Below are 26117 nucleotides of genomic sequence, written 5' to 3' on the forward strand. Positions count from 1 at the left end.
TTGTCCTTAAATAGCTAATTTAGTGTCCATAAAGAGATAGCTATAACACGAAGAGACAAGATAACACTTGGGTTAAAACCAAGCTTTGTTTCCTTGAAATATTGCAGCCTGTTCCAAATCTGGTCCAAGGAGGATGGATAACCTTCAGTCCTTGAACTGCAGTGGAACATGCTGAAATCCAGTGCTCACAATCAGCATAAAACATAATCTTTAGCAGTAGGCATGCATACTTACTACACTTTATCTATACATGTGTGTATATGTGTGTGTGCATTTCATATCATTTCTTTCTGTATCTGTTCTATATGTCTGCATATCCATTGGTCTATCTGTCTGTATGCCGCCCTTATGTGTTTTTCTATTTGTTTCATCAATTTCTCTCTTTATGTCTCTCAGCTGTTTAACTGCAGTAGGCTCCATCCGCTTGAAAAGAGGGGGTAGAGATACAGCTGGAGTTTATAAAACAGCTTTAAATGACTTGCGCTGTTTCCCTCATTAGGCACTGTGTCATGTTCAGTCTGCTCACAGTGAGAACCACACTTCTATATTCATGAAGTCTCTTTAAAAGGCCATCAATTCTTCATGAGTAATGCCCTTCTCCGATCGCTGCTTTGGCGAAAATAAGACATCAAGCCATCTCCATCCGTGCGTTCCCATAGTTAACCGTACCACTCTGACCATCCAAGCAGACTGCCTCGACTGGCTTTCATGAATAATGTGGTGGTAATATGGGCCATATTTTTATAAAGGAGGAGGGGGGGATCCATCAAGCTGGATTCTGACAGATTTATTGGAGTGTGAAAGAGGATCACAAGCACGGCTGGGGAACAGTGCGAGGGCTTACGTGTGAATCAGAGGGGCTGGGGTGCGCAGGGAGACACTGAGGGGCCTGCGGCAATCATGACTCGGCTCTTTTATCATGCAAATGTTCCATGACACTGCAAACGTCGGGCTTGGCCGAGGGAGTGGGGTGGTGGGGGGTGGGTGGGGGGCGGTGAGGGGGAGTGGGGGTGCAGCACTTGGCGCTTTCTCACGGCCAAAATAGCCCTGAAAAGCCGGTGTAAAACAATGCTGTGTCAATGGGACCAGGCCCTTCAGGCAACTTACAATCAAATACTGAGCCTCGGTCTAAGCCACACAGCCTATGGAAAAAACAAACACTTGGGCCACTCACTCAAACTGTTCAGTGCATCTGCTGCAGGATAATACAGGAGGATAAACAACAGGACAAATGGCGGTCTGTCTCTGTTCTGTGAGGCTGGTAAAACAGGATGGTGATGCCATACTTAGAGAGCACTGTAAACTGTCATGTGCTCACACACACACACACACACACACACACACACACACACACACACACACAGACAGACACACACACACCTAAGCAGTCACCATCTCCTGGGTTCATGTCAAGTAGCTATACTCCTCACTCTAGAAGAGGCCGTGTGTGATAGAGCTTTCTCACTGACAACCTTGACATCTCTCCCCACTTTCCAAAAAGAACCCCATTCAATCCTGTCGTATGTATCACTCATTACTGCCGCACAGACTGAAAATCACCCTGACGCCCTCACACCCAATCGACTACGCTAGTAGTCTTTTTCTCTGTTACGGACAGCTCTAAATCAGGATTGACAAGCGGCGCGAGTCGCCTGTCTGTCACTCTGCACTGACCCCGCTCCTCACGGAGAAGAGAGAGGCTTCGTAACAAAAGACAGGGAGCCCGAGGGAGCGCAGAGGCTTCGGGGAGTCCCCATGATACAGCACTTTCAGTCCTCTCAGCCAGCCTGCTTCCATTGAGAGCGAGCGAGAGAACGAGAGAGAGAGAGAGAGAGCTCGGGGGTGGTGTGGTGTGTAGTGTGGTGTGGGGTGCGGTGGGGTGGGGTGGGGTGGGGATGATGTCATCTCTTTCTGGAGCACCGCAATGGACTGGATCTTGACCCTGGTGACTCAGCGGAGCACCGACGGTCAAACAGCTGGTCACTCTGACATATTCCCCCATTGTCCCCTCCATTGTTGCCTCTCAAAGGGTGCAGAGAAAGGCTGTCAGCACAGAGGGCAAACACAGCGCTCATCAGGCGGCTGGGCTAAAGACCACATTGAGACAGGCTAACAAGGAGACACGCAATGAGGGGGTTTTATATAATTTTTTCGGGATGGGGTTGGGTGGGGCGTGGGGGGGTCACCAAGGTGCCTCTGTACCCCCTTAAGTATCGAACCCTCCAACCATCCAAAAACAATGCCAAATCCATGCTAATCCTCAGGCCTTTTTAGAACAATGCACGAAATCACTCCCTAAAGTACCAATGTGAAACCCAGGTCAAGCATGCGGGGAGTCAGGTAACAAGTGCTCATTTGTGACTAGAAAGAATGCGTGAAGACACATTCGGAGAAAAAGATAATCAAGCTCAACGAAAAAGAAGAAGGAAAAAAAGACACCTGATCAGACTATACAACAAGGACTAAATAATCTGATTAGCCATAGGCCACTAAATCACACAATCACTGCCTCTTGTTCACAGCTAGGTTGAGGAAGAGAGAGAGAGAGAGTGATAAATACATTCATTACGGAGCTGAATGTGGGATAATGCTGCTGATATTTTTTCTGCTTAGCAGTGAGCTCTATAATTTCCAGAAATGAGTCAGGACTGTGAGCTGGCCTTTTCAAAGCCGCAGACGTGGAGTGATTGTAATTAGCACCCTCGCGGTGAGCGGCTGGCACCCCAGCCAATGGCCAAACCGTGTCAGTCGCCCGACTCAACAGCCGAGGGGCGGGACGCCGTCCCGCGACACAACTTTGTCAGGCGGTCGTGCCATTTCCTTTTTGTCTTCAGTTTTCAGCAGAGTGCAACTGTAATTGCTGGCGGCCTCGGTGTGAGCCGAGGCCACTAATTTCGGCAGTGCGCACCGCGCAGGCCCTCTAATGGCCACGGACAGAACCCTTCAACTCAAAATGCAGGGCTTTTATTAACACTTCCAGATAACACCCTCCTTTAACTGTCACGGCTAAATTGTGATATTAGACCACTCTAGTAATCAGATTTCAGCTGATAAAAAAACATGAATCACAGCTCCGGATCACGTGGTTAGCAGTCTGGCTTGAGAGGAGGCCGTATTAGTGGTTATATAAGCGGGCACTAAAGAGTTATTGGCTGCTTGTGCGGCGGCGACAGCCCTGGTAGAATTGGTGCTGGGCTCTGCTGAGGAGTGAAACCTGATCCAGAGCCAGTGATCCTCAACCCACACCCGACCCGCTCCCACCCCCACCCCCACCGGCCTCCTATCTCCACCTCACGCCGCTCTTGCGCAGGGGTGTCTGATAAAAACGTCCTGTTGTGCACAGCCTGAGCGCCTCGCCTCGGCTCGGCCACCGAGCATGCAACACTACACCTCCAGATCACAGCAGAGAGGAGAGCGAGAAGAAGGCTTGAGTGTGTGTGTGTGTGTGTGTGTGTGTGTGTGTGTGTGTGTGTGTGTGTGTGTGTGTTTTCTTTCACTCTCATTCTGAGTTTTGCCTCTTACTGTCCAAATTAGCATTCGTATCCTGCCTAAATCAAGAGGTCTGTGAAATAGCAACACTGTTAAACATTTCCTGTGAAAAGTACAGGGAGGTACTGGTATCTATTGGCCAGTAACATAGTGTAGTTCTTTCCTAGTACTTTATCAGCATAGCATTCACAGTAAGAAGATGCCTGCCCTCAGCTGACACGTTTGGTGATTTTACTGGTATTTGCTGGTAAACTTTAAAAATAACCACAGCCAGAATATTTTCAATTTTCATTTAAATACTGGTACATTAAGGTATATCTCATGTTGTGGCTATATCCATCCTGCTCAATGTATTTCTGATTGGCATTTGAGCACATCAGGTAACTTTGTTTAACACAGTCCTGTTAAGAAAAAAATATTTCCTGTTTGTCAAAATCGTTTTCTTTTTTTGTGCTAGTACTGTAGCACTGTTACGCAGGGAGTTACTGTAAATCACAACTGCATTATGGGAACATTTCATTTATTCAGTGGGAATGTCCGAAGTTGCACAAAAAAGGAACTCAATGTCAACTTTGGAAAGTCAGGCCTTTTCTGCGTGATCAGCTTATGAGTTATAATGATTTTTGTGTAAAATGACTGTCTGTGGAGTAAAAAGTGATACTGTGAATGACGATATAAACTCCTAGCAGAGTTATCAGCATACTGCATCCTGGGTATTGAACCCCTGAACATCTACTTTTAGTACCACCTTAAAATCAATCAAACAAAGATGTACTTTGGAGATGGTTAGTTTCAGTTAAAAATAAAAACAAGCTATAGAATTTTTACAAATAATGATTTTAATATAGTAAGCCATTTCATTCTAGAGTTGGATGGTTTTGGATTGAATGAATAGGAATTTTAAAACAGGAACTATCCAACTATTTTTTGCAACTTTTCTTGTGCTATTTTCATAAATGTTTCGTAACAGTGTTGTTTTTGGTTTGTTTTTGTTTTGTATTTCAAACTCATGAGAAGACAATAGGAATCGGCAAGTCATCCCATAGCTCTACAGGGAGGGCAGTTGATAAAGCAGCGTGTTAGCAGCTCTGAAGTCCTGGGTTTGATTTCTGAGAGAAGTATAATGATATCTAGTCTGTATGATATGAAGCCTGTATGCTACAGACTAGGCACACCTGCAAACACGTGCCCAGATATATGAGCTCATTTAAAGACGTATGTGGTATTCAAACACCTGTTCTGCACCACGGCCAGACATGCAGCTTAATATGCATTGTGCATCAGTTTATATCGTCACACATTTCAGTGCTATGCTGCACACAGCTTTCCACATGGGTCATGGATCAAAGCAGATAAATGAAAAAGGAGGACTTTTACCTGATTTATTAACTTAATTAGCTTACTTGTAATTTGTACTCTTTCCTGACATTACCTAAAGCACCTTATAGAGTCCTGAACCCCCTAAAGCAAGTTTTTCACAGTAAAAGGTCGTATTTTTCCACAATGTAATTGTGGAATACACAGTACTATGCAGGACATCAGTTCTATAGTAAGATACTGTCTGATTTATGTACAATTTCCCATAATGCATTTGTGATTTACAGTAATGCACTGCAAATCAGTTATACAATAATATACTATACAAATCAAAAGAGTGGATTTCACACAAATTTCTAACAGTGAAGGCTCATGACTCCTCAATTATGCATGAATAACTCATCTGTTCAGCATTATGGTGAAAAACTATTTTTTTAAATGAGAAGCGAGGAAGTGTTTGCATTGGAGCACACGTATCTGGATCCCGCTCATGTGTGTGTGTGTGTGTGAGTGTGTGTGTGTGTGCACGGATGGGGGGGGGGGGGGGGGGGGGGGATCTCTCGGAGAGCGAGAGCGTGCAGGCCTGCTGACAGGACGCTTTTCTGCACACATCCCATCCTCATTTCCATACTGCCACAACTGGTTCAACAATCTCCAGCGCTCGCCCCGCATGATTGCAAAAGCAGAGAGGAGCATTCAAATTGTACACAACTGAAAGAGTTGCTCGAGTTAGTAGGCAGAATGAAGAGTGTGGAGGTGGGAGGTGGGGAGAGGTGAAAACAAAAGAAAACCCTAACTCTAAACCTCATATGAGATTAGGATCTGGACATACACTGGTAACACTGGGGTGTGTGTGTGTGTGTGTGTGTGTGTGTGTGTGTGTGTGTGTGTGTGTGTGTGTATGTGTGTGTGTGTGCTTTACAGTCAAACCAGCTTCTTGAACAGCAAGAATAGCACCAACAGCACGTCTCACCTGAGTTGAGCTGCTTTTGGTCCAGGGGAGTAAGCACTCTGACACCAGAGAGGAGACGGTGGAGTTGAAGAGCTCCGGGAAGGGGTTTGGCACGGGACTCGCCAGCGTCTCCTCTCCCTCGCGACTTCTCCTGGAGACAGGGGTGGAGGAGAAACGTCAGAAAAGAAGAAAAAAAACAGGGGAGCAAAGTGAACGAGAGGAAGTCTTTCGCGAGACTGTCCGCCGTCCGACAGCAGCGTTTGACCTCACTATGTATCCTATGTGTGTGTGTGTGTGTGTGTGTGTGTGTGTGTGTGTGTGTGTGTGTGTGTGTGTGTGTGTCGGCTGAGGAGAGACAGAGAGTGAGGTGATGTCATGCTGCAGCTCCAGATGAATGGGTAATTGTCTCTGTTGCTGGCAGTGTGGTGCCGTTAACCATGTTAGCCCCGCAGCCCAAGGTCCGCTGGGAAGGGAAGGGGCGCACACACGCTTTGAACATCACATATCCCCCTCTCTTACCCTATGTGCCAGAGCCTGCACGGTCACTTGTGTTACTCACTTTGTTGTGTCCGTGTGATCAGAGGAACTAAACAAAGAAGGAATAATTTAGTGCTATAGTGTGTGTGTGTGTGTGTGTGTGTGTGTGTGTGGTGTGTGGTGTGTGTGTGTGTGTGTGTGTGTGTGTGGTTGTGTGTTCTTGTGTGACACACCCATGGAAGGAAAGACAGAGGGTGAGAGGACCGAAAGAGCCAGAAGGAGAGACAGACAAAGACAGAGAGGGAGGAAAAGAGGGAGGGATGGAGGGAGGGCGGGAGAGACTGAGCGCAAGATATTTGATAAGAAAGATAAATAAAGATGTGCATGACTAGTGCCTCCCAGCTTTGCACACAGAGTCTCACTAAGGCCATTGGGTGTGATCACTGAACCCTCACCAGCCCAAAACATCAGCCACACACCCACACACACACACACACACACACACACACACACACACACACACACACACACACACACTCACACAGACACAAACACACCCACACACACACACACCCACACACACACACACTCACACAGATGCACAAACACACACACCCATACGCATGTGCGATCATACATACATGTGTACATGCACACACATGCACGCATATGAACCCAAACACTAACACACACACACATATGCACACACGCGCACATACACACAAAGACGCAGAAAAAAAAGTCAAAACATGCACATGCATTCACAAACACACACACACACACGAACAAGAACACATAAACACATACACACACATGTGCCTGTGCACTTGTGCACACTCGTACAGACGAACACATTAACACACATGCACGCATTTCTCCACTGTTCTTACACCTGCCCCAACAGTGCCAAAGCCTGCATGAGTGCACGAGTGGACTCTTTGATTTGGCATCGCCTGACCTCGTGACTGTATCCGTGTGTCACAATCCCTCCACATACAGAATGGGGCGCGCTCGCTTTGTTTATCTGGACGCCGGGGGAAGGCGGGGTGGGGTGGGGTGGTGTTGAGTGCTTCTGAGGATACCAGGAGGAGGCCATGATGGCAGCTATGTTGTTTATTCCACAAAGAAGCGTGTCCGCTTAATCCACCAACATCAAAACCAAGCTGAAAAAAAAGAACCTCCGTGTGGGAACGCTCAGCTGAAGCACGCACAAAGGGGGAAAAAGAAAATGGCAGGAAAATTTCCAAATTTCCTGTGCGAGTATAAAGATTTTTTAGTGTTTATACGCGAAAGGCCTTGAATGCCAGTTTCTGCCCTACTCTGACATATCTTAACTGTTCTGTACACACAGGCAGTTACTGAGTTACTAATTACAGCCAGGAAAGCAACAGGTGCTTGATTTGCGTCCAATTCTTTCTATCGGCTGTCAGATTTCGTGTAGAAAGCCCTCGCTGACAATTGTGTGCTCACCGCAAGTGTTTACAGGTACAAAGTCTATTGCAATTTTTCAACTGGACCCTCTATGCCCAGGCTGCAGGGGAATACAAAGGCTGCACTATTCTTCACTTATGAGGGCACATTGTATGCGCTGGCTGATCACAAATGTTAAAGATTAACTTTTAAGAAGTGACTTACAGTATCAGCACAAATAGACACTAGCGCAGGGCTGGATACACAGCAGTCGACCGTTCACACACACACATGCACACACACACACACACACACACACACACACACAAATATGCACACATCTTAACACCTACTTCCAAAGAAAAATTCACATGCACTCAGACCACCAGTTGTTTTTTGCAAGGCTTCCACTCAACATGAAAGACCATTACATCACCAGCGAGCAAATGAGACATAATTTCTCATCCGCAATGAGAAATCAAGCATCTGTCTTTTTTTGGTGTCCAGTTTTAGCAGGACAAGGGATACTATCGAGCAGGAGAATGAAACAGCGAGAGAAAGAGAGATGGGGGGGAGAGAGAGAGAGAGGAGAGGGGGGAGAGAGAGCAGAGAGGCGCAGCGTACCTGTCCCCCTTGTGGAGCGTGGTGGTCCGGCTGTGCTGGGCATGTGGCGCTAGGAAGGGGGCTCTCAGGGGGATGAGGGCAGGGCTGGAGAAGCCACTGGCGTTCGCCTTCCCACTGCGAAAGATGGCCGCTTTCTCGCCGAGGCTGTCAGAGCTGTGTATGTCTTCCAGTGCCTTACTCATATCACTCTTGGGGCGCCGGCCGTCTATATCCAAGGCATCATCTGGAACGGGGGAGAGACGCAGGGGTTTGGGGACTGTGGGTTGAGTGTGTGTGTGTGTGTGTGTGTGTGAGAAACAATGTGTGTGTGTGTGTATGTGTGTGTGGGGGTGTGTGTGTGCGTATGGAGAGAGAGAGAAAGAGAGAAGAGCGCAGAGAGAGAGAGGGAGAGAGGCAGCACACTCAATTCCTCTTCTCCCAGCGCTAAGGCAAGCCAGCCTGCCTCATCTGCTGTCCGTCAGGCCGTCCTGTCAGAGCAAGCTGATCCCTCCTACCAAAACATGATCCGCCACAATAAAGTTATTTTTAACACGATGACTCCCAGACAAGCCCTCCGCACTTTGACATGTTGAAGTGTTCAAATAAAAAAACGGTCAGAAAAAAAAGTAGTCTTTTTCTGTCCCTGTGGTCTAGTCCTGCTCCACAAAAAAAAAAAAACACAAAAACTCCAACCAACTATTGTTTCGGTTTTTTTTTTCTTCCACTTTTCCACTTTTTGTTTAGTCTTTGTCCTCTTGTTCTCCTCCTCCTCCTCCTCCTCGCACTGACTGAGCGGTGAAGAACTACCTAGAAGCAGAGTGGCACCCACGGCCCCAGGAGCACTGGAGAGTTTCTTCTTTGTTGGTATGCAACTTAGTTCTGTAATGAGCTCTGGAGGGCGGCCAGGCAGCGCGGCCAACTGTTTCTTTGTCACAGGCTCCGCCGCTCGGGTCCCGGTTGCACTTTAAACTCCCTGAGTGTTTGTGTGCTCCCGTGTGTGTGTGTGTGAGAGAGAGAGAGAGAGAGAGAGAGAGAGAGAGAGAGAGAAATGTGTGTGTGTGTGTGTGTTGAGCATGTGGAGTGACAGAGTACCCCCAGAGGGCCAGTGGCCGGGAACTGCGTCACTGGCAAGGGGGCAGACACTACCGTAGGGGTGGAGGGTGGTGGGTGTGTGTGTGTGTGGGGGGGGGGGGATTTAGAGAGGTGGGAGGGGGGACAGTCGGACAGTTTTTACAAAGACAGTCTCGGGGGTAATGTATAACAATAGGGAGTGCCCCCCCGCACATACACACACACACACACACACTCCTTCAGGCAGACAAGACAGCCGACGGTGACGCAAGGTATTCCAGGCATTCTCACATCTGGTGTGGTGATTCACATCTGACACCGTTATCCAATGCACTGTCCCATCAGTGGAGCCCACAAACCCTGTCAGCTCTTTTGGCTCCGCGCCTCAGACAGAGCCTGACAGAGCTGCTGCTGCTGCTGCTCTTAACTCCAGCGTGACTATGCCATACGCGCCATGGACGGAGCCTTCAGAGTGCACAATGCCACTAAGGTGTAATTAATGTTACACAACACGTTGACTTCACACACGATTTCTGAAACCTGTCACTCAAACAGCAAAATGCCACATGAAATCGGCAAAACTAGACGCTAATTCTCAGCCTTTGACTCAGTTTTCAATTTCACAAAACCCATTTTGCAAAACATTTCACACATTGTTCACTTTCTAAGACACATTGACCAGACTCTGAAAACTTCAAAATGCAAGACACATAAACGAGTTCCAAAGGAGGACACTGGTTGTGATGTTTATGTATTGCCTTGACAAGACTCAATTATCATTATTATTATTAATTCATTAATTTATTTATTTTAAACTTACATAGCCTACTATAGTGTGTATAATGTGTTTCCATACTGAACTCTTTGAAATTCTGTATTGGTAATGCTACACTGTACTGTAGTCTAGCATTTATGTGTTGAATAATTATATTTCAGTTTGCTGATACGATTTATTAGCAAATTAAACAACTATTTTGTTTTTGTATGTCCTGAAAATGCAAAAGGTGCACTGTCTATATGTAACACTTTGGTCCACAGTCTTTTGGAAAACTGGTAAAAAAAAATTAAATTGTGAAAATACTCTATTTGTGTCCTTACATAGTTTGTTTATTGTAACCAGTTTAGTCAGATTGCTCTATATAGTACACTCTAACACTGTAACTTCAAAACAAACAAAATAACAATAGGATTTTAGATTCATCACACTAGTGTGTAGTTGGTGATTGAAAAAGTCTACCCATATGAATAGTTGTGTTTACCATTTGACGCAAAAGTTTGATGTTGAAAAGGGATTATTGAATTTTGAATGCAGTGTTTCGTTTTGCGTTTCATTTGGGTTGTTTGTGCGCAGGTTAGTGACCTGTGTTTTGCAAAAATGAGACCTAGTTTCAGAAAACATGTGTAAGCAGTGAACAACTGTAATCTTAAATATTATATTGAAAAAAGAAAGATTTGAATAGAGCAACCATTCGTGAAAAAATATTTTTTTTAAACAAAATCCCATTTTTCACAATTATTGGCACCCTAAGAAATTTGAATTAAGGAAATGTATGATCCAATGCATATTTACATGAATAAATAAATAAATAAATAAGGGTGCCAATAATTCTTTAGTAGGAGTAGGTGACACTGTAGGAAGCTGGATACAGGCATACAGTCTCTTTTTATGTCCCAAGTACAATATATTATACTTTCTATATCCTTAAAAATATTGCGTATGATGTGTTTCCTTACTGAACACTTTGAAATATTGTTTTGGTAATGCACTCTAATACGTTTTTATTACAATTACAAACGTCATTACCCTAAAGGGCCAAGCACTTAAAAGGTGCACTGTCTATGTGCAATGCCTCGGTCCACAGTGTTTTGGAGAACTGAGGAAAAATGACTGAAATATTTTATTGTACTGCATTTGTGCGTTTTGTCAGAAATGCACCGCAACTCCATAACCTTGAAAGACCTAACAAAGATAGGAGTATTTTAGATTGATCACACTGGTGCGTATTTATTGATCAAAAAACTCCAACCATATGAATAACAATGTTCGCCATTTGATAAAAAAAATATTTTGAAAAGGGATAATTGAATTTTGAATGCAATGTTTCATTTAGCAGGCGATATGAGGTGTTTGAAAAATGATACCATGAAGCAGATGTAAACAACTGTAAAAACCCGTCTTGGGGTGTGGGTGGGTGGGGGGCTGGTTTGCAGGCTGCACGTCTGTCAGCGCCTCTCTCCTTCTTGCTGGGGCAGGAACGCACCTCGTCGAGAACACTCAGCACTCTCATTCCCTCTTTCCACATCTCTCTCTCTTTCTCTCTTGTGGTCTATCTCTGTCTATCTCACTCCTTTTCCACATCTCTCTCTCTCTCTTTCTCTCTTGTGCTCTATCTCTGTCTATCTCACCCTGAGCGAGCCTCTATGTCACTCTCTGTGCTCCCCCCTCCCCCCCCCCCCCCCTTTATAAAGCAGTGCAGCACAATTAAATGGAAATGAAGGTGCATCAGCATTATCAAGACCTCACATGTCTCCAATAATGCACTCCTGGTCCGCAGGGCTTCGGGGTGAGGGATGATAACAATAACCCTGCCCCACCTGGCTTGGGTTACCTTTTCACTGGGACACCAGCGTCTGAAAAGGGCCCACTCTCTCCAGAGACCCAACTTACACAACACAATGGCGGCCGAGAGCGACCGGAAACAGGCACACAGTGGAGCAGGGTGAGAGAGCCGATAGCCCCGAGTCCTTGTAAAGATACATGCTGAATGGCTTGGGGACTGGGAGACTTGGTCTGAATGACTGAGGCCTAAGTGATTGTTTGTGTGTTCATGTGGGCTGTGCCTGTCCTGTGTGTGTGTGTCTGAGCGAGTGTGTGTGTGTGTGTGTCTGTGTGTCTGTGTGTCTGTGTGTGTGTGTGTGTGTGTGTGTGTGTGTGTGACTTGAGTCTGACCGAGAGTGCGAGCTCGCTGAGGTCCCACTGAAGTCTAAAGACAAGGTCACTCGCTGTCCAAAAATAGCTCCGGGCTGAACCGCATTCTTCTGGCATCAGTCAATGCAAATGCTTTCTAATTACATTAAGCACACAAGGAGAGTCAGAGCTAATTTTAGTTAGCATCGCGGCGGGCCCATCCGTGCCTTCCCAGGGTGACAAAGACAATGGGAGCTGGTTAAAATGGTGGTTTGGGCCTCACGTGGACCTGCCTGTAAAGTGAAATAGGGATGATGCTGGAGGGATGAGAGAGAGAGAGAGAGAGAGAGGGAGAGAGAGAGGTAGAGAGAGAGAGAGAGGAAGTTGAGCGCCAGCTGTTTCACATCTGTTCTGGTTAGTCTGTGTGGTGCCTCTGCTGAAAGATCAGGAGGGAGCGCGAGAGAGAGAATGAGAGAGAGAGAGAGAAGAGGAGAGAGAGAGAGAGAGAGAGCGAGCCGAGGGCTTCCATTTATTGCACACACATGTGCAAAGACTGCCACACGGCCATGTTGGGGCTTGCTCCCAGGGGGCACGTTGCCGCTCCGTTTGCACAGAAGCTCTCTCTCTCTCTCTCGCTGTCTGTCTTTTTCTGTCTATCTATCTCCTAGAGAGAGAACGAGTCCTCCTCACCGGCTCTCAATCAACAGACTGCCGAAGAGACCCAGCCAGTATCAGCCGAGTTCGGATGAGTTGGTTCTTGCCCGCGGAACAGCTGAGGAATGAACACCGTCAGGAGTCAGATGGTGCGAGATAGAAAGCTGAGAGGGGAGCAGGGTGGAACTCGGCCCAACTAGAGTTTCACAACAGTGGGGTTAGTCATGGGTTAGCCATTGACCAGTGATAGACTAGGGCGTGGCTTGCTCCGACTGTCAGCGAACGACACAGAGAGAGGATAATTGTTCCTGCAGACTCCTCATCCACCTCATCAATGTTTAATAAGCACAAATGTATCGATTGTTTAGATGCAGAACACGAGGCTAGACGGACATAAGCCTAGCGCATGGCGGCTAGCCTCTTCTCGGAGCTCAGTGAGGCAGGCCTTTTGGGAGGTTTTAGCTCGTAGGCCAACAGTGGAGAAAAGGAGGGGGTGGGAGGTGGGATACTATTATGGAACCGTTGAGTTGTTCCACCCGAAAAAGCACAGAGCGCAGTCCTTTGGTTTTGCCATCATCATCATCATCATCATCATCATCATCATCATCATCATCATCATCATCCCGCTGTAATTACCACATCGATGACGGATCTCCACAGCGGACACCCTCCCCTCCCTCTATTTTCAGCCGTGCGTTCGAGCAGCTCTGCACTTGAGGATAGCGCCCGAAACGGTTATTCTTAGACCGTCACCTAGAGACATAATTGCACATTAGAAACACAGTACACATTGGCTGCCACCTCACGCTTCTGGCCTTTTCGGAGCTGAACCTGCCGCTCCACGGTGCGGCCAGACTTGGCAGACCCCGGCGGGCTTAAGACTTTAGTGACTTTAAAAAAGAGAAATACAGGAACTCTGTTTGTGTAGAGGAAGGGGAGGGAGGGGAGAGGGAGGGAAGGGGGCCGTCAAACAAAATGTTTATCAAAAAATGGGGCATGCTGCTGAATTCTTTGATGATTTTCATCTTGGTAGAGACAGGGCCTGTGCTGTTGATCGAGAGTACTGGTGTGTGTGTGTGTGTGTATTTGGGGGGGTGGGGGGGGGGGGGGGGGGGGGGGGGGGGTGGGACTATATTGTATGAGCCATTTTGTGCATGACTGAACGGCCAAAACACCTCATGCTGATGGATTAACAATAGACAAAACCATGTGACAAAACAGTTTTATGTAACTTGGCAGTTTCCTTTCTTCAACCGAAATACTCAAGGAGCACAACAACTTAAAAAAGGAAGCAAAGAAAGAGACCATCTGACTGACCAATAGATTTGGGAATGCAGCACAATGCTGCTAAATGGGCCACTTGCTTATGTCGAGGAAAAAACAAAACAAAACAAAACAAAACAAAGAAAACAAAACCAATAAAAAAGTCACAACTGCTGTCATGGGGGTACCAAGGTGGGATGGGACTGTGCCCTGAGAAACAGGGCTTGTTGGAGGAAGAGGCCACGACGCGAACAGACAGAGAAAACTGACACTGAGTCAGAGCGTAATTAAATAATCTTATCATGAGAGCACAATAAACGACTCAATCTGAGTCCCTCTCGCATTGCGAACCCTTAAGAGATAAGACATATTCTAGCAAATACACAATGGTGTAATTACAAACATTAACTGATAACGTTCGGCGAAAAATCTACGCGATAATGTCTCGTTCCCAGCAAGGGACACTTGCACTCTGTGTCTCAAGCTGCCCAGAACATCATTCTTAATATAACATATTACATTCTTTAATTACAAATGACATAGGTCTCTCAAACACAAGAGGTTTCATTGGTTTTCAAATGTTTCAACAGGTCAATCCCGTATTGCTTATCCCCTTAGTTCTTTTGAGGCAGAAACCTAAACTTGCCACACTTCCTTCTTTCCATTCCAACAGTTCTTCCACTCCTGTGGTCATGTATATGTTTGCTGGTCAGAGCAGAAAAGACTGGGGGGGAGGAGGGATTGTAGGTGAGGTTATTTCTGAATGCTGCACAATAATATTAAGACCTGAAAACGTGAACAGCGAAGATTAGAGAGCTAAAGCTGGAGGCAGCTTGAAGGATTTATTCTAATAATTACAACTTGGATTCCTGTAGTTTTGTGGAAAGATTACGCGGTAAATGAACCTGCAGAAATCCCGGCCCTCAACGGTTCCCTTTACTTGATTACAGGGCGAACCCTGTGTCAACTGTTCCTCCAACGTGAGCTGAATTCAAACTCGAACTGCGGCTTTCTTTTTGCCACTTTTAACACATCAATTCCTATGAATAATGTTAGCTGCAAATGGCAGGCAACTACAAAGACCTACAAATAAGTAACAATTCTTCTGTGACCACTCTTTAAAGTGGCAAAGCTAAAGCCAAGTTCCCTAATACTCATCAAGAATGATGATGCTTATCATAACAAACAATAACCATGTAACAATCATTACAGACCCTCTGGAGAATGCTAGTATCTTTGCAAATGATGTGTAAGCTTCTTTATCAGTTAACTAATCCCTTATGAATCATGTACAATGCCGACTGTTGGCTTCAGTGATCCCAGATTTACTGACGTGTATGGATAACAGTTTTGCTAAATGAGGCAAGAAATGAGAAAAACCTACAGACTGTGCTTTCTTTGCACCATAATCCTTCTTTTAAAAAAATAGATGGATAATACTAATTCAGTGACACTTTTGGATGTGTTGGATAAAAGATTTTCTTGTTCTTATGACTGCTATTATTCCGTATCTCCTTCATCCACTTGTAAAATTCACTCAGCTGTGCTGCCAGTTGTGAGCTAACATCTGTGAAAACCTGTTCACTAAATAACTGGTTCCGAAGCAAACCGGTTGAGAGGTGGAAATCACACAGCCCGACTATTTCACCATGCAAACTCAGTCATACAAAAGACATGAACAATACTCAAGAACATGTAATTATAGCATGCTGCCGGAACACTTAACACACAAGCTAGTGCCCTGCACTACAATACCTGCTTTCAGTCTAACCAATGGCCATAATGTAGCATTACCATGGAACCCATGGAACCAACACACGCACACACACACACACACACACACACACACACACACACACACACACACACACACACACACACACACACACACCCACACACGCACACGCACACACACACATACACACACTCTGCCCGTCTGGCACTAAATACTTGAAGAACGCGAAGACAAAGAGAGCAAAGTCTGTGAAGCATAGCCCTGCTCCAAGCGTATGCAATAAAGCTGGGAGAGTGAATGGGGCTCAGCCTCCATCTGTATTGTTGCAGCTAAATGGGAATAATTTAGAGGCCTCCTTATCAGTGCTAAATATACACACGCTCGTGCACACTCACACAGACACACATGTGTACACACACACATACACACACACACACTCGCACATCCATATACACACACTCTCGGGCACACAGACTCTCAACATTCAGCTGTCATTCATACACATGAATTTAAGAAGTTTCAATTCATCAATGACTCACTGGTGTACACAGGCTGTTTATGGTTGGTTGTGGTAAAGATATAGGAATTTCGTATTGATTTTGTCTGTTGATTAATTTTTGATCTTCCACCTCTGGAATTCTAAATATGCATCAATCTCATTAAATGACAAAACTGAGTAAGGTAGAACAGTTAAGTGATAAAGCCTGGTTAAAAGTTCACGCCTGCAAAACACCGTCCTTTTAAGTCCTTAAAATGTACATATGTTCATCTTTTTTGCCACTGTTCTCATGAAACATCCGTTAATGTCTATCAAGGGACCCTGAATTCAATCTCTAACTAAATGTTAGACTCTTTAATTACCCCTTGAGTGTCTATATACAACCCCTTTACCCCTTGATAGTCTATATACAAATCTGTTTACATTTCCTCTAAAATGTGAGGCTATCTAAGGTGAAATTAAACTGTGCAGTATCACAGTGGAACGTGTCTGCCAAGTTGCCTACTGACACGTCTGATTTTCGTTCATATTTGCCGTTCTCCCGTTTGACAACAGATGGCAGTCGCAAGGGATGTAGACTACAGTAATTGTGTGCACTTTGTGTGTGTGTGTGTGTGTTCGTGTGATGGGGCTGTCCTAACCATGGTGCATGGGTATCAAAAAAGGAATATGAGTGCATTTTTGTTAAAGCCTATCGGTATAGGGAAATGTGTAACTATGATCTGAAAATATGGCAACAATGCAATAATTAAAAGGTTACAAGTGGAAGGTAAATTCTAAAATATTCATACAGAAGTACCCTACTGAAGAAAACGTTAGTTATTTTTACGTAACACGTTGATCGACGAGTAAGTTCGGTGTCAACCACAGCCTTATCACTCTAAGGTTCAAAGTGTTCAGTCATGATCATATCAGCGTGTACTATCCAAATAGACTGCTCTGAAATTTCTGCGCAAATACGGGTTGAGCACGGAAAACAAAACAAACTACAACGGTGCCACAAACCAACTACTGAACAACACCAACTTTAATAGGAAATCGTTCGCAAGCGATTGCTGCAAGCTTCTGCGGAATAAGGCGAATGTTCAGTAGTCTATGAGACCAGCACAACTATTTGACAATCAAAACATATTCCATTCGTATCCAACTTCTACTGATCATACGATGGAAACAATTATCACAACCGTGAAATCTCTGCAGAAGGTTTTCCTTGCATAAGACCTGAAAGTAGGTTAACGAACATTGCCCAGCAGTACCTGTTTCTCAGAGAAGTTGGGTGGTGCTCCCTCCTCCCGCGTCTTCATCGCTGCCCGGTCCTTCACTGTCTACTGTCGTCTAACGCGCAGCCGGTGAAAGGTACTCATGCCCATGCTCTCGTGCTACGTCACGCAAACTTTACGCTGTTACTCCAACAGATATAGGGGCAGAACTAGTTTTGACTACGAAACTCCGGTTTACCGTTCGTATTCATAACTATCGACTCATTACTGAGGCCAGCTTAGCCTGCTGTATGAGCGAAACAGGAACAATAGCGAGGTGTTCAGGGATGATGTGTACTGCGCAAAGAGCCAATGTGTATTAACTCTAAGAAGATTTACACGTTTAAGATTTTATTTATTTTTATAAATGGGTTAGTGTTCTTGTAAAGGGCAGGCGAGCAGGGCTAAATATTCCATATCCCTGGGTATCCACTGTTATCAATATTTGCTTGACAACTAATTTGTTGAACAGTGACAGCTACGCATCACTGCGACTTGTTACTTGTAACACGAACAGTCTACCCGACCCTTGTATGGCCACAGGTAATCCATTGCCTCATACTTGCTCCAAGGGCTCAACAGTCAGGTTCGAGCAAACCGTAAACATGTCATTAGACACATGTGAGTTTAGCACTGTATGAGAAATGATAGTTTGCTTGTTGTGCAAGTTGTGGCTGAGGTAAAACAGATGCCGAAACTGAAAGAATAGCACAATGTAATACACTGTTTCATATGATAGTTTAATATACAGAAGAATGACAACTTAAGATCTTACAGCAGTTTCAAATCCCGAGCAATATGGATACCAGTGTCTTCAGGGCACAGCTTAGTTAACCAAACAAGTAAAAAATGGACTGAGGGACACATTTTGAGAAGTACCATTTTTCACATTGGTATATAATTACATCTTTATTCTATGACTAATAATTTAAAAGGCAAAAATACCTAATAAAATAGAAAACCTTTTTGCAATGTTTACACATACAGAATTCAAAATTCATAGGAACCCGCAAGTTGTCTGTTCTCAATCTTACATTATGCACCAACTTGTTATACAATTACTGAGAAATTATCTATTTAATTGTTTAAAAGTAAAACAAACTTAAATCTCTTAACATCAGGAGCCAAAGACTCAACAGGACGCCACTGGAGTGCGCCAACCGTGTGACAACCACCCCACCCCACCCTCCACCTGTCACCCCCCCTACCCCACCCCCTTCTACTCCTCGTGTGCCGCCGCCCGCGCCTCGCCTGAACTCTGCAACAGCGTCATTGAGGGAGGAACTCCTGACACCTGAAAAGGAATAAGAGATGGCAAGGCTGTTTATGCCCCTTTCCATTGTGCTTTCATGTGCCAGTGGGATGCCTATAAATCATGCATTAAGTGCTGCCGCCTGTGCAACTCACTGGGAGAGCATGGGGCGCTCCGTTTCCATGGATCTGGTCCTCCGTGGGCGCTGGCTCTCCGCTCTGGGTGTCCGCAGGTCCCGCGTCCTCACCGGCGGAGCTGGTCACGGCCCCCTCTGCTCCCCGTGCACCTGGACATTTGTCCTCTTTCTCCCCATTGTCTGTCACCTTTGCACACCGCAGATACACAAACATACACATACAAGCGCCGCACACACACACATACACACACACATACACATACACACACAAACACACACAAACACACACACGCAGTTGTGAAAAGAATCAGGGCTGTTTGTGCCTTTCACTATAGGACAGAAAGGAGATACTGCAATGCACAGCGCACACATCTGTGTTTGAATAGCAACAGTCTTGGGTTGGTTCGGTGCACCACTAGCTGGCATTGATATAGCAGGCCAGGGGAAAACAGAGAAGCAAGTCGCGTGCAGTCCATATAAACACAGAGAGTTACAGCACTTCCTCTGGCTTTGCATGGACCGCCATGACAGAAACCCTTTCAATACACGTTTATGACCCACACATTCCTTAAGGACAGAGACTCCTGGAAGGTGAAACCTATAGCCGTGATTTTCTGACAAGCCTCGCGGCTAGCCACACACACACAATACCTGAGCTCAACAATAGGCTTTTGAGTGGGAACGTATTCCAGGTCACCCTATACTGTCTGCATTAGAACAGATAGCTAAGATAGCGTCATTCACAGCACTTAGGATGAACCCATATGACCTATGGAACATAGGAAGAGCTCATAACAGAAGTATGTAATTTTCCCCCTTTTTTAATAAGCAGGCTTTGCATTCCATATGTTTTATGTCAGCGTACAGTGTTATTATGCTCATAAGCTACATATTAGTCATGTGCCTGAACAGTGACTTATTAGCTATGTGCATGTGAGTGTGACAGCAACTTACCGTATTTTTAGAGGGCTCTGTCACCTCTCTTATAGGGCTGTGGCCCGTGATGGGGTAGAGGGGCACCTTGCATGTAGTTTGCCCCTCAGGCCTCTGTCCCAGGGGCCGGGTCTTCTTGACAGCTGAGGACACCGCCTGGGCAAAGCGGGAGGGCGAGGTCGGGGAGTAGGGCTTGGGCGCTGTGAAGCTGCGCAACTTCTCCAGGCTGAGCCCAGGGGAGGGCGGTTGATTCTTACTGGGCACACTGCCCTGCCTCGTCAGCTGGGCGTCAGGGTGTCCGCCACTGGGGCTAGGGCTAGGGTTGGGGCTGGGGCTGGGGCTGGGGCTGGCATCCACTGGCTTCTGGCCTGATTGGGCTAGGGCACTGGCTGAAGCCCCCACATGCTCCACCTCTCCAGCGGGCTCTAGTGGGGGCGGTGGAGGGGGTAGGGTACCCTCCTCCTCCACCTCCTCCCCTTCCTCCTCTGCTGTCTCATGGACTGCCTGAGGGCTGGGCTCCTTGGGTTGGCCCCCTGCAGCCTCCTTGTGGCCGCTGGCACTCTTCACCGCTGCAGAGGTTACATAATACCCAGGTGTTCTTTTGTGCTGTGGCAAGCGGAAAGAGGCAGGTTTGGGTTTAGTTGCGGGTGGAACTTTCTTCTCCTTGACCTCCCCTGCTGCCTCTGCTGCCGCCGCTGGAACAGCCTGGTCTGCGCCGTCCCCAACTGGGACCAACGTGGAAATAGACGTCTGTAGGGGAGGAGCGACGTGCTCGGCAGATGAGTCGCTTGGCTCGGCCCCATTCCTAAGTGGTGGATCAGCCCCGGGGGCGGCGGGGCGAGTGTCTGCAGGCTGGGCTGTGGTCGTCGACTCATCGGGAGTCTTCAGCGTGCTGCCTGAGGCCTCTAGAGGGCCCACGCTGACCTCGGCCTCGGTGGCCACGTGCGGCGCCTCCAGCGTCAGCTCCACCTCAAAGTAGCGCAGCTTCTCCAGGGACTTCTGAGGCACTATGGTGTAGGTGGTCATGCCCAGCTTGGGGATATAGTCCCGAGTCACTTCGTTGGAAGGCTTTGGTTTGGGCTTGGAGTCGGTGACATACACTGGGCCCCCTTTGACTGTAGCAAGCGCCGGGGCAAGAGCCACAGCAGGATCAGGGACAGGGGTTTGGGTAGGGCTAGGCGTGGGCGCCGGGGCAAGAGCCACAGCAGGATTAGGGGCAGGGGTCTGGGTAGGGCTAGGCGTGGGCGCTGGGGCAAGAGCCACAGCAGGATTAGGGGCAGGGGTCTGGGTAGGGCTAGGCGTGGGGCGATCCGTAGCAGGAGACAGAGCCTCCTGACTCCCCGGGCTGTTAGGTTCCTCAGTAGACGTGACCATGTCTCTCTTCAGTCCAGCTGACAGCGGTGGCGTCGGCTGGGGCTCAGGCGTGGATGAAACCCCAGGGGTGCCGGCCTGAGCTTCGGGGGAAGACGTGCAACTCATCTCACCCTGCGTAGATTCTTCCAGAGAGCTGGCTGCTCTGCTGCCGGGTCGGTCCGGTTCACTCTCTAACGCGGGCTCCTCTGCTGCCCGGAGCTGCGTGCTGTCAGGCGGGGGCCGCAGAGAGCCAGAAGCCTCAGGTGAGCGGCTTAGCTCAGCGACGCCTCCAGGAACGTCCTCGGCCGCTGTGGCTTCCTGAGCTGGTGAGGCAGCCCGCTCACTGCTCTCTAGTGCTGGGTCTGCACCACTGTCTGCAGACACACGCAAAAAAGACGGCAGCTTCACAACACAATCATGAACATACGCTTTTTTATATCGTACAGACACAGTATAATGCAGCACACTTCTAACAGAGTTGACCTTTTTAAAGAAGGCTGAACCTTTATTCTGTAAATGTATGCACATTCCTTTTTGACGCTACACTAACAAACAGTGTGGACTGTAGAGTTGATTTTAGTTCGTTTTTGATTTTTATCTGTTTATCATTAGCATGTTAAGCGTGTTTCTTACACTTCAGGATTATATTTCAGTTCTCCAAATATTTTGTTTATGGTATTAGGCTGGTGGCTGCTTAGCTTTAAACAACATTACAGTTAAGGGCTGAATGAAAAGTCTGTTACATGTTCTTTCTATTAAGCTTAGCTATTTAGCCTTTAGTTTGGCTGTGAAGTCTCTTCTTCCCCTTTCATTATATCATTCCCACTGGGCAATGTGAAATACAGTGATGCACTGGAATACAACAACTTGACTGGAATACACAACTTAAATCAAGGTTGAACTTGAAAAAAGTGCTCTTACTTATAAACATAACCAGTACATTCTACAATTTCTTATATGAGGAGAAAGATGTAAAATCCTGACACCCTCCAACAGTCATTATTCTCAGGTAGCCAGAGGGGTGTGTAGGTGTTCTGTCATTCAATCACATCACACAGACACAAAATGACATACCGTCATCTTCGCCCTCGGGGGCAACCTGGGCCTCTGCGCTTAGCGTTTGACTGGCATACTCCTCGCTGCTCGTCAAGCTGCCTGCTAGTCTGTCAGAGGTGGAAATCAAGAACAAACTTGGGAGAGGAAACCCACAGGCAAGTAAAAACAAACTTTAAACACCAAAACAATGGCACTGAATGGCTTGCGACACTAGCACAACTTGTTTTTTTCCCACGAGCGAGCGTTCGTACTTGCCATGTGAGGACAGATCACACGCCTGATCTCCCCCCGCATCCTCGTATGCCGAGAGGCTCAGCATGTCGGCGTCGTGGGTCGGCGAGGACGCCTCGGCCCGCCCGGAGTCCATGGAGATGTCGGCGGACAGGTTGAGGCTGCTGTCGTCTCCCTGGGTGTCGCTCTGAGCAGTGGAGGCCCGGGGCAGAGGAGACCCTGACTCACCTGGCTCTTCCTGGGGGGAAGCGGGCGCCAGGGACTCCTCCTGTTCCCGAATCTCCTCCAGAGTGGCTGGCAATGGAACTCCTGATGCATCGTGGGAGAAAATAAGCAAGAGCACAGACCAACTATAAATGACAGACATCAACCACCAAATCCCATAAAGAATTCTAGATAGATATACAGGATAAAAGTACATTTCTGTACTTCAACTTGACTGAACGAGAGCAAGTGTTAGACAATGAACATGAATATGAGATAATGATTGGGGGGAAAAATAAATCAAGGCCGAAAAAAACTAAAACAATACTGTAGAAAAAACTGTGGTCAGCCCAGGTGAAGATCTTCAAACAAGAAAAGACCATTGCATCAGCTTTGTGCGCGCGCCTATTATATAATGCCTCAGTAAGGAGACTTCCTTTGGATTTTCAATATTCTTTTCGCCAGTGAGGGCAGTGCGAACTCTATGCCAGTGATAGCGTCACTCCAGACTGAGTGAATCGCACTTAATTAAGACGTCTTGCATCTCGGGCCCCCCTCCTACCACCACCCCCACCCCCCCTCTCTAGTTCCTCATTCAGCACTTCAAGGGGCTGTCACAGAGGAATAGTGAAAGCAGCAGAAGGGAGAGAGCTGAGAGAGGAGAGCAGAGAGGAGCGCGGCCCCGAAAAAATCTGGTTACACAGAGCCTGCGAGCTGCGCCTGTGATCTCCAGCTCCGCTGCGGCGCGCCAGGACGTCGGGGGAGATTGAGAGAGACGCAGAGAATCTAGGCCTGATCTCCTCTCTGTGAAGTCAATTATGTGAAGTCAGCGGGGAGGCAGGGGCGAGCGGGAAGATGTGAGCAATCAGAGAGAGAGAGAGAGAGAGAGAGAAGTCAAAACTTTTACCAGAAGAGTTTTTTTATTTTTATTTATTTATTTATTTAGTGAGTAATTTATTTATATATTTTTTCCTTTCTCCCCGCACTGAGATCTGAGAGCGTTGACTTACTGTAAGCGAAATAACTCAAATAATGAACAAGACACCGCCCCCCCCTTTACTTGTGAAACTTGCCATCTATTAGAAACAAAACAACAACTAGTGACTCAAACGGCATAAAGCTAAAGACTTCTCAGTGTACACACACACACACACACACACACACACACACACACACACACACACACACACACACACACACACACACACACACACACACACACACACACACACACACACACACACACACACACACACACACAAGATAGCATGGAGGAAGAAAAAACCCAAGTAACTGGAGAACAGAAACTTAATACAAGCAACAGGAACAGTGGAGAAGTGAGTTGTAGAATAATTTGGAAAGAGAGAGAGAGAGATAGAGAAAGAGAGAATAGGAGAGAGAGAAAAAACAACACATTCTTAAGAAACAAAACAGCGGGACAGATCCACACTGGGTCTCCGGGGGCCTGTGTCTGTGTGGATGGGAACGACTGGGAGTGTCTGTCTGCAGATTAAAATATCTGATTAGGACGCACTTATGCCTCACAAAGGGCCATATTCTTCTTGTCTTTTTGCAGAGAAACTTGTATCACATCTAAGGACAACAATGGGTTTTATGAGCACTCCTGGGGTCCCTTCCCTTCGCTTATTCACAAGCATTTTTCCAAAAGTAAAACATGTCAGAGCTACAATGGAAGTTTTTGTTGGGTTTTTCTTCCCAGAAAAAGGCACCCTTACATTCACAGAGTAAAGAAAGCTGTCTAGATAGGCTTTTTTTTTTAAAAAAAAGCCCAGATGTCCTTTAAAGTCAAAGATGGTGGTATATAAAGGCACAGGAAGTCCCTTCTGAGGGGAATGTTAGAACTCAGATAAAGAATCCAAAACTCTGACAGACTACACAAACTAAAGCGCTTAACAACACACATTAGTCAACAATGGCAAATGACACAATGGAAAACAACTGTATAGATGATAGCTCCCGTCAACACTTCTGCCTAGGCGTTTCAGTAAGTGCTCCTAAAATATTTCAAACAAATCTTTCAGTAAACCTCCTGTTTTCATGTTTAAATGTTCTCAGCCCAGTTGTGGCATTGACTGGAAAGTGACTAATAAATTACCTCATGAGGCCAAAGGGGAGGAGCTCTGGTCTACACATCTTGCGGATTGGTCATCCACCTCAAAATTAAAGCGTATATGTTTGTTTTACACTCACAAGCCTTTCAAAATTGATCCTTTATTTCATGACTTAGTATGGCCCATAGTCTAGCCCATAAAATATAGTATTATATTATGATGTTGTATTGCAACATTGTAAGGAAAAAAATAAACTGCCTCTGTTGACAGTGGTGTGGAGGAGAGGGGGGCACCAAAGAACACAGTGGAGGAAAAATAGAGAAATGTTAGCAACATGAAAGAAAATGACTGGAGGAAAGTTGTCAATTTGAGTTAGTGTGTGAGTCCTTTTTACTAACATTAGTAAGAGTCCAGTTATTTACTACGGATCTTCCTTCAAGTCTTGAGATAACAAGGTGCACTCACATTAAAAAAACACAACATTCGCTTGTAAAAAAACACAAACTAAAACAACATGAGATTAGTCAATTATCACAAATTACAAAAAAAGAGAAACAAAACCACATAGCAGGAAAAGATAAACAAAATATTAGTCATGTTAGTATAGAAAATAAAACAAGTTAATGACATAGTGGAGAATCACAGGAACGGGCGAGCATTAACAAGCATGCGGGGAGAGGGAGAAGGAGGAAGAGGAGGCCACCACAGGAGGAAGAGCACATCACGAGCAGAGAAGCAGCATGGCAGAGAGGACAGGAAGCAGCTCACTCGGACTCTCACACCCCCTCCTCTGAGGACTCTGAGTCTGCAAAGTGGACGAGAGAAAGAGCTTAATATCAACTACGAAAGAGAGAGAGAGAGATACAGAGAGAGAGATAGAGATAGAGAGAGAAAGAGCTTAATATCAACTACAAAAGAGAGAGAGAGAGAGAGATAGAGAGAGGGAGAGAAAGAGAGACATGTGAAGGATGATGGAGAGACTAACACAAGACTTACTTGGTCCATACTAAAGCACAACTATTGCCTAAAAACTATGTTTCAGTATTCAGTTCAAGGCACTGAGGAATGTTGCGACACTTTTATCACAAAAATGGGTTTGCAATAAAAGTATACTGCAACTCTGGGTGTTGTTTGTTGTATAATGAAATATGGTGTAATTTCCTCTTCACCAAGATAATATGTAGATACGCAAATACACATTTTTTACTGCCTCACTAAAGACTACGTGATAATCCACCATCAC

The 26117-nt window shown here is 46.2% G+C and overlaps 2 protein-coding genes across 5 annotated transcripts in view; both read right to left on the minus strand.

Annotated features, from left to right (window-relative positions):
* grb14 (growth factor receptor-bound protein 14) overlaps positions 1-17864 on the minus strand; it is a 43130-nt gene extending 25266 nt beyond the window's left edge. The window contains exons 1-3 of one of the 2 annotated variants that reach the window (XM_012836478.3): positions 17635-17864; positions 8270-8492; positions 5780-5909 (exon numbers count right to left, since the gene is read on the minus strand). In XM_012836478.3, coding sequence (XP_012691932.2) covers positions 5780-5909; positions 8270-8451 — 312 coding nt within the window. In that variant the 5' untranslated portion in view covers positions 8452-8492; positions 17635-17864. Of the gene's footprint in view, positions 1-5779; positions 5910-8269; positions 8493-8711; positions 9312-17634 lie in introns of those variants that run through there. The other variant, XM_012836479.3, reaches the window with a different exon arrangement.
* Positions 17865-18358: 494 nt separating this feature from the next.
* Positions 18359-26117, minus strand: part of cobll1b (cordon-bleu WH2 repeat protein-like 1b) — a 28724-nt gene continuing 20965 nt past the window's right edge. For all 3 annotated transcript variants that reach the window (XM_031558408.2, XM_012836429.3, XM_042710645.1), the window contains 5 exons: positions 22619-22907; positions 22386-22474; positions 19980-21685; positions 19045-19212; positions 18359-18931 (listed from right to left, as the gene is read on the minus strand). In XM_031558408.2, coding sequence (XP_031414268.1) covers positions 18857-18931; positions 19045-19212; positions 19980-21685; positions 22386-22474; positions 22619-22907 — 2327 coding nt within the window. In that variant the 3' untranslated portion in view covers positions 18359-18856. The remainder of the gene's footprint in view (positions 18932-19044; positions 19213-19979; positions 21686-22385; positions 22475-22618; positions 22908-26117) is intronic.

The sequence above is a fragment of the Clupea harengus genome, chromosome 2, assembly GCF_900700415.2.
Source record: "Clupea harengus chromosome 2, Ch_v2.0.2, whole genome shotgun sequence".
Lineage (NCBI taxonomy): Eukaryota > Metazoa > Chordata > Actinopteri > Clupeiformes > Clupeidae > Clupea > Clupea harengus.